Source organism: Sebastes fasciatus, chromosome 11, assembly GCF_043250625.1.
Source record: "Sebastes fasciatus isolate fSebFas1 chromosome 11, fSebFas1.pri, whole genome shotgun sequence".
NCBI lineage: Eukaryota > Metazoa > Chordata > Actinopteri > Perciformes > Sebastidae > Sebastes > Sebastes fasciatus.
The window spans coordinates 12,598,965-12,607,737 of record NC_133805.1 but is presented as its reverse complement, the minus strand read 5'-3'; the positions used below and the strand labels follow the sequence as shown (position 1 = coordinate 12,607,737).

The following is an 8,773-nucleotide window of genomic DNA, read 5'->3' as shown; positions in this document are numbered from 1 at the left end:
TCGTCTCCGACCAAAACTCCGGTGTCTCCCCTGTTCCCTCCGGCTGCGGTCGGGAGGCTGAAGCAGGAAAAGCCAACACTAGGATCAGCACTGATTCATGGAAAGACCATCGTCTGGTCAGCTAACATTACTGCCAAGCAGCTTAAATATAGAGTGATATTGTAGTTTTAGCTGACGTGTGTCGCCTTACTGTTTTGAGCGATGCTCGTTCATGTCTATGTAGAGCGAGCACAAGCACGAGCCCGACGCTGACTGACTTTCGTTGACCTAACAGCCACAGGTGTCGCTGTTAAAAAGCATTTCTGATTCTTACAAACAGTCCCTTTAAGGGAACTGCATATTTCTTCAGTCACTGACAAAAGCTACAAATCAAGAAATGATTTTTAAAAAAGAATACACAAGAAAATCTTTTTTCTTCAAAATCACTTTTATTCCACAATTTATTTCATCAGGTCTTAAGGCACCCTGAAGAGATGTTACAAGTTGGTATTTCAAATGTGGGTTCCTTTTAAGACTGTGTAAACATAGCTTTGAATAAGATAATTTCCTGTAAATCTTTGCTTAAATTATTTCTTTACAGTGCACAGACATTGTGTTTTGTGACAAAAATACAGTGTGAATTAAGTAAATATGGTAGATAGTGTATATATATACATTGAAGAGTAATAGATTGGCAGACAATCAGATCAACAGGCTGAAGAAGAGAGAAAACTAACAAACAATCTTTGAGACCCAGATAGATATACAGATCACGTAAAGATATACAGTACATAGTTACAGTGAACTTTTTATTTTTGCACTGTTTTCCCAGCGCCTCTCTGCCTTAAAAGCATTTTTTTTACAGTGTACTTTCTTGTGTGTATTTGTGTATGTGTGTGTGTGTGTGTGTCGCCTCAGCCACCATCACTGCGCAGCACCCCGCGAGGTGGAGCGAGACAACGCATCTAGTCCTGGAGGGCTCAGCCACATGTTGGCTATTGCAGTGGAGAGGTGAGTAAACAGGAAGACAGACAGACAGACAGACGGACATGCAGACAGACAGACAGCACAAGACTAGGTTGTGGCTACGCAGGCCGCAACACAAAGATCTATCTATAACTCCCTAAATATGGTAAGGATCACAATGTATTTATATGTAGAAAGGGACTTTGTAATTGGCATTTCATATACAGGGATACAGTGGCTATACTTGATTATCAAGGTACGTTCCTATGAAGTCTTTGTGATGTGATAATGTGAAATACTCTGGAGATGTTCTACTTTTCTCAATTATACTATACAGCGAGATAAAAATCCTCTCAACACCAGCGATAATACAGTCGTTCATACAGTTTGGAGAAACAACACTCTCTTCCTGACAGCAGAAAGATCTAAAAAAAACATAAAAAAAAGTTGTATCAGCAATTACACAACGGCTCCAAATGGCTTGGTTGCAATGGCTATAAATTATCTAATCACATCAATACTAAAAAATATATAATAATAATAATAAACTGAGTGGATAATGAACAGTGCAACAGGTAAATGAAAGGATGAATGGGTTCAGGAGCAGAGCTCTTTGATCTTTGAGGAGATCATGAAAGGAAAGAAGGGTCAGAAATGTCAGCAAAGCAACATTCAATATCTGCATCTAACTGGCTCTCCTACTGAGCCACATCCCCCCAAAAATGACGTCTTTGTGACGTATTTGACACTTCCTTCCTTTTTTTATTTTATTTTTAAACATTAAAATCCGTAGCAAACGTGGGCAGCCTCTGCGTCGTGTTTCCTTTTACCGTCTTCTCCTCCTTTACTCGACCACCTTGATCCTGAAGGTGACGCGACCCAGGAACTTGTCCCTCTCGTCGTTGCTGCGGAGGTCGGTGCCATCTACCCGGCACTCTACCGCCAGCTCCTTGTTGTAGTCCTCCTTGGTGAGCAGCAGCTTCACGGCCACCAGGGGCTGCACGTAAGTCTCCTGCATCAGGAAAGAGACAGGCGTCTGTCAATAACGCGTCGAGGCGAGGGTGTTAGCGGGGCTTGATCTGACCGGTGGATTAATACTTACATGGGCTTTCTTGCCGTAGTAGGGGAAATACATCTTATCAAAGCGCCCCTCACTGGGGTAATACTGCATTTGAATTGGGTTGTCTTTCTGCACAGAAGAACAAGCGTTAGTCAATTGGACATTAAGTGAAATGCATCTTACATTATGTTAAATTAATAGCAAATGAGACATTTTTCCAAGATCACGAGACAGGACTTGAAAAAAAGGGAAAAGCAATGGCCCTCTGTGTGTTAGTGAAGAGATTTAAATGAACATGACGTGTTCTGCGTTAATCTTGTGGCTGAAAATTGCGTCTATTAGATTAAAAATGACTTGAAAATGGCACTAGGATGGGGTTTAGAGGCACCTGCGTAATGACTTGTTACATAATATAAATTTGTTAACACCCCTACCGGCCTTATCCTGATAATTTACATATTATCTTACCCTAAAGCCGTCAGTGACAGCATGCAGAAAGAAATCGGACACAAAACAAACAAAAAAGGAGGAAAAAAATGAAAGATCAACAGAAAGAAAATATCGACAGTTATGGTCATCAGGGCTTTTTTTTTTTTTTATATATGAAAGAAATGAAAAAAAAAATACACATACAAGCAACATGTAGAGTATAGTGTGGAAAAAAATGCTTACTTTTACTGTGCAGTTGATGTAGGGATCCCCCTGAGGCTTCAGGCCAATGATCTGTGAGGTGAGGGAGACAGGAGAGGTTGAGACAGGAGAAAGGTTGCTGCTGCATGTGTGGAACTAAAATTAGAAATTAATCAAATTAATTTTGGGAACTGACAGCTAGCAAGTAAACAAATGGAGATTAGCAGGTGTGGGAAGGAATAAAAGTTGAAAGACGGCGCGATGAAAAGACGAAATTGTAAATTTTAAAGCTTATTTCATGGATTTTCAGGTTTACCCTGTTCATTTTCAGGAGTATGCAGGGTTTCCCCTCAGAATATCCAAAGTTGGTGTCGGAGAGACCAGAGCAGAGAGCCAGAGAGCCCCTCTTGAAGCGGCAAGCTTTCTTTTCCCTTGATTCGGTGTCGTCCTGCTCGTAGTACTGTCCTCGAATGCATTCCTCGTTTTTCTCCTGCTCTGTATCATTATATTCTGAGAGAAAGAGAGAGGCGAACAGAAATACATTCAGGTAAATGGATTGGTACAAGATCCAGGGGGAGAAGGAGGGGAGTGTGATTTGTTTTATTACAGCCAGCTTTCAATCCGTTTTAACATTCATTTCTCGGTGCATCAGGGAGAACTTACTTTGCAGGAAGGACTCCAGGTGTTGGACATATTGCGCGTACTTTAGCGGGTCAGATTTGTTGAATGACATATCCAATGCATGTGGACGAATCACCAAACCTGTAAGACAAGAGACAAAATAAACATCGAGTAGAGTAGTAAATGATCCCCCAACAGGAGAAACTAATGCACAGCTATCATCTGTCTCGAGTTACAGCTGAACAGAGAGCGTTCCTCTGATCCAAACAGGCTCCTCTGCTGTTATCACAAAGGAACAGACATCAAAATAGATCGATACAAATAGTAGCTGCAATGTAGCCCATTATTGTGACAGCATCTCATTGGTGCGAGTATGAATAATGAATGGCCCCAAAGAGAAATGCTGCCAGTTACAGTAGCTGAAAGCCCCAGTCCACCCCCAACCCCCCCTTGCTATTTGTTGGAGAGACACAAACCTGGAGAGGGAACGCGGTCCTGGTACTTGGGCACATAGTCATCCAGAGTGAACAGCAGCACCCACATGGTGAGGGCGAACATGCCGGCCAAGAAACAGTAGAAAACCAGGTAGAACAGCAGGATGAGGGCTGGAGGAAGTTAGAGGAGCAGAAATAGAAATAGAAAGGAGACATAATGACTGAGGGAAAGAGACAGAGAGGGGTCATGTATAATTAACTACCACACATGAGCTCCAAACCAAAATCTGATTTCCTTCATCGTGCGGGCTGAAGAAATCATCATGTGAGAGTACAATCCCTTTGAGAGAAACCATTTTGGATCAGGGGGGAAAATGCTACTTGCTGCTAACAAATCTGAGGCCTTTTTAAAAAAAAAAAAAAAAAAATTTATACTTGAGACCCCCTCAGTTTCAGATCACACCAGATTCATGGATGACGCTGCAGCGCCGACAGCATCCGAGGCCTAATTTTATGCATAATGCAGAGGGAAAGGAAAAAAGGAGCCACACTTAATGGCAACATCTGACTCAAAATGGTTCACCACCATCCATCCAGCTTGCACACTAGCAGGGATGCCCTCTAAGTTGACACCAAAAAAAAAAGGAAAAAGGGATGGACCCCTCAGCTTCCTGCCGTACATCCCCCCTTCCTCTCATTCCTCTCCCAACAGTATCCCACAATGCACCTGCCTAGTGCGTGAAAGGAAGAGAAAGAGGAGAGAGGGGAATCCCATTTGACCTTGACAGGCATGCTAATGTGGGCGGCCATGCAACTGCAATGGAGCATCCCACTGCACAGCAGCACAGAGGGGCCCAGGCAGCACTGACAGCCAGCCCGCGCTAGCCTATAGGAGCTTTCTGCTGGGAAGGGAGGGTGCCTTGTTACTACCTCACTCTGGAAATAACTGAGGGGAATCATTACATAAAAATGTGTATGGGGCCTAATCAGCCATGGATACATCTCAGGAATGGCATCAGATGTGATTAGGTAATTGTGTCAGCTGGGTGCTGCACTGTGAATCCTCCATATTAACGTAGATTATATATATTACAAATAAAAAATCCCTGCTGTTATGATTGATCATCAGCTGGTTGGTTATTTGCATCATTGGTGAGCCTCTTGTTACAGGCTTCTCCTTTACACCTTCATGTAGGCCCTATGATGGCTCATCCATCCAGCATCTATGGCAGTCATTTTAATTCATCCATCCATGCACAGAGACATATTGCAGGCTGTATACATTCAAGAGGCATGCATCTTTGAAATGCATTCAAAAATGGTAAAGATGGAAGACACCAGATTAGGTAATTAGATAGTAGATGTGCCTATAATTGGGTCTCCTTACCCCAGCTGGTGCCCGTGCGTCCCAGCACCTCCCCGGTCCTCGGGTTGTAGAAGGAGTCCTTCCAAGTGGTCGCGTTCTCCTTGTTGGTCGCTTTATCCTCGGTGCTCGCCATGGTGGTTGGTGGTGATAATTTCTCCTCGTTTATCTTTGGTCCCACCAAAAAAATGCGCACTTTCTTCTTCCCTACTAAATAAAAAAAACGAGCAGAAAAAAGGGTTCAGCGGGCGATGTAATGAGGCGAAGAAGAAGAAGCAGAAGAAGAAGCCGGCGAGGCGGCGGTGAATGTGGAGGAAGAGGAGAGGAGGAGAGAAGAGGAGGAGTGGGCGGTGTAGAGAAGAGAGAGGGAGAGCTGAAGGAGAGAGATATGCGCTCTGGTGGTGGTGGAACAAAAAAAGCGAGAAGGGGAAGGTGAGGAAAGAGAAGAAGAAGAAGAAGAAGAAGAAGAAGAAGAGAAAAAAACCCAGTGACGTCCACAGGCAGCTGATGCAGTGCGACCAGATGGATGTACATTGGCTGATGACGGAGAGACGCACTGAGTCGCACCGTTACGCGCAGCAAATTATAAATAGAGCGCACCAATACCTTCCTTATACATCAATTTTTATTATAATGGCTAAACGCGTTTTGGGAGCAGGCAGCATTTTATATGAAGTGACTATATAATACAGGCTGTGGGATTTCTTCAGCAAACGCAAACAAAATGTGCCATTTTCAGTGTGAAACCACTGGATTTTTAGTGCGTCTGGGTAGTGTACATGATCCTCTGTGAGGAAAAAATATGCTCTAAATAGGAAGAAGCGCAGTGTAGTATTTGCCATATGAACATGCCTGTTTCTTCTGGATTTAACAGTAGGCCTATTTCCTCTTTGTCATTTCAAGGAAATATTAGTCTTCTAGAGAAATATTTTTTTGTAATCATTAGTCAAGCTGCAGACTTAACACATGTATATTCCAGCTAAATACAATTATTAGATGAGATGATGATTATATTTAAATGTGAATGGAACAAAAACTAACTAGGGCTGTCAATCGATTAAAGTATTTAATCGTGATTAATCGCATGATTGTCCATGATTAATCGTGATTATTCTCAAATTAATCGCACATTTTTTTTTTGTTCAAAATGTACCTTAAAGGGAGATTTGTCAAGTGTTTAATACTCTTATCAATATGGGAGTGGACAAATATGCTTTCTTTATGCAAATGTATGTATGTATTTATTATTGGAAATCAATTAACACAAAACAAAGACACATATTGTCCAGAGACCCTCACAGGTGCTGCATTTAACATGAAAAATATGCTCAAATCACAACATGCCCAACAGGCAACAACAGCTGTCAGTGTATTACATTATTTTTGTAATCATTACTCAAGCTGCAGACTTAACACATGTATCTTTCAGCTAAATACAATTTAGTGTAGTAGTAGTGTAGTCGTGAAGTATTCCTATAGGCTAGTAGAGTGTATTTTGACAGCAATGCTTATCACTACAGAAAGCTCTGGTTTTATTTCACATAATCTCAAATATACATATATATATATATATAAGTGCATAAATGCCAGTGATCAGCATATTTGAAGCCCTATTTGTGACGGACTGGTTGAGCATAGATATTTGGAGCATTTGCCAATCCTTGTTGCTATGGCAATTGTGCACTACTGAAATGTGTGTGCGTGCATGTGAGAGTGAGCGAGTACGTAGAGTGCATGACTGTAAACAGATGTGTCACAGTTAACAGAACATTTTTTTCCTCTTGGGGAGTAAGGCAAAAAATATGTGGCATCTTTATTCCAGCATTTTTTAATATCTAATAAATAAGCTATTTCTTTTTCATATCCAAGTCTCTGCTGTGCAGAGTCTGTACACATGCATGCCGTGCCAAATGACTGAAATCAACTGAACTGAGAGAATTAGGTGCTTAGGCAGCAGGGGGAGAGGCTGAGACACTGGAGAAAAAAAAGAAAGAAAGACAAAAGCTTAACTTCCAACCCTGACACTCACAGCGAACAATCCCAGTGTGTCACACAGAGAGTGAGGAACGAGAGGAGGGAGTTATATAATGACCCCTGATGCAGGGTTCAGCTCGTATGGGGGAGGGGGACTGGAGGAGTAGTGGTCGCATTGCATCCAGTTCCTGCTGTCAGATTGAATTTGTTGCAAGGCAGGGTCCACCACAACTCATACAATGCGGCACCAAGCACAATACCAGCACACACACATTTTACTGATTAGTGTGAGAGCCGGCAGCACTGATTCATGGGCTAGTAATGTCTGCCTCACTCACTCCAGCACATTTTTTCTCCTCTGTGAAGGCATCCCGCTGCAAGCCAAGCCCACTGGCAACAAACTGCCCATGTTTGAGTAAGAAAGCAGAGACTGACAGCAACGGGTGCAGGGAGAGGAAGGAGGAGGTGGGGGGTTGATGCAGAATACTGTATGGACCAGTGTGATGTACACAAAACTTCCTGCTCTTCCTCTGAGGGGACGAGCTCACAATCCTCTCATTGTTTAGGAAAAAACCCTTTTCTGTGCACTCAATTAGCGCCCCCTTCACCATACCAGCACCATGAGCAGGAAAACACACCCCATTTGTTCTCAGTCACTCCATCCGCAAGCTGCCATAGCAACCCTTCACAGCGAGGTTGGTCACATCAATGGGAAGCCCTACACTCATCTCACCCAACAGCCTGTGTTTTCTGATAAGTCCCCAGGGACAAGACAAGGCATTTCCCCAGAGTCCTATGTGGAGGTAAAACCCTTTAGGCAGCATCTGTTCACTCACCATGTCGGTGACACCCACTGCACGCATTGGGATCTCAAATCAACTGCTCATCATCTATGTTTTTTTTTAATAATACTAGCTCTTTAACATCATACAAAGTACTTGTTATTTTCATGCAATTTGGTAACAAAATTTGACCATCACACAAATGCATCATTTGTTATTTCTAGGGATGCAGCGATACCAGATCGGATATCGGGCCGATACTGGCTCAAATAGCTGGATCGGGTATTGGTGACAATGGGGCCGATCTATTCAATTCAATTCTATGTTTATATACTATATTTATATTACATACTGGAATTGTAATTCCTGTTTAGGTTTTGACCAATTTGTTGCTGCATTAAAGGGACTGTTTGTAACTTCTTACACGTATAAATCAATCCGGGTCGGTGTCCCATGCGTGCTCTTGTGTGGCTACGCTGTTCAGACTCAGACTCCAACACAAACTACACGGAAGCACCAAAACTGCAAAGTTATATCTAGTGAAGCCCGTCTTGCAAAACAGTGTTGGCCGCGGTTGGAGGACGCGGGGGAGACCGTAGCTTTGGTCTCCAGGGCCGTAGTCTCTGCTCCTCTGCCTGCCTGCCTTCACTCGCACACCACACTCGTTCTCGCTCCACCTCACGTGCATGTGCGCACACTACACACTGCAGGAGAGTTAGTAGCTCTGAGAATATCTAGTGATTCATGGAGAGACCTTCGTCTGGTCAGCTAACATTACTGCCAAGCAGGTGAAATATAGAGTGATATTGTGCTTTTAGCTGACGTGTGTCGCCTCACTGTTTTGGGCGATGCTCGTTCATGTCTATGTAGAGCGAGCATAAGCGCGGCGCTGACTTTCGTTGACTTAACGGCCACAGGTGTCGCTGTTAACAAGCATTTCTGATTCTTACAAACAGTCCCTTTA

The 8,773-nt window shown here is 43.0% G+C and overlaps 1 protein-coding gene across 1 annotated transcript; it reads right to left on the bottom strand.

The window, feature by feature from the left end:
• Nucleotides 1-408: 408 nt before the first annotated feature.
• On the bottom strand, nucleotides 409-5,505 carry atp1b3a (ATPase Na+/K+ transporting subunit beta 3a). The gene is made up of 7 exons (XM_074650732.1): nucleotides 5,078-5,505; nucleotides 3,733-3,861; nucleotides 3,299-3,397; nucleotides 2,952-3,145; nucleotides 2,678-2,728; nucleotides 2,048-2,134; nucleotides 409-1,957 (listed from the first exon to the last, which is right to left on the bottom strand). Exons 1-7 carry the CDS (start codon nucleotides 5,187-5,189, stop codon nucleotides 1,790-1,792), a joined length of 840 nt encoding a protein of 279 aa, XP_074506833.1. The 5' UTR covers nucleotides 5,190-5,505; the 3' UTR covers nucleotides 409-1,789.
• Between the last annotated feature and the right edge of the window lie 3,268 nt (nucleotides 5,506-8,773).

Bases quoted from the DNA above. Each gene is read 5' to 3' on its own strand.
- atp1b3a (XM_074650732.1), bottom strand. From the start codon at position 5,189: ATGGCGAGCACCGAGGATAAAGCGACCAACAAGGAGAACGCGACCACT. The intron at 3,146-3,298 runs GTAAGTTCTCCC...TCTTTCTCTCAG, and splicing joins CCTGGAGTCCTTCCTGCAAA to AATATAATGATACAGAGCAG. The intron at 1,958-2,047 runs GTAAGTATTAAT...TTCCTGATGCAG, and splicing joins ACTACGGCAAGAAAGCCCAT to GAGACTTACGTGCAGCCCCT.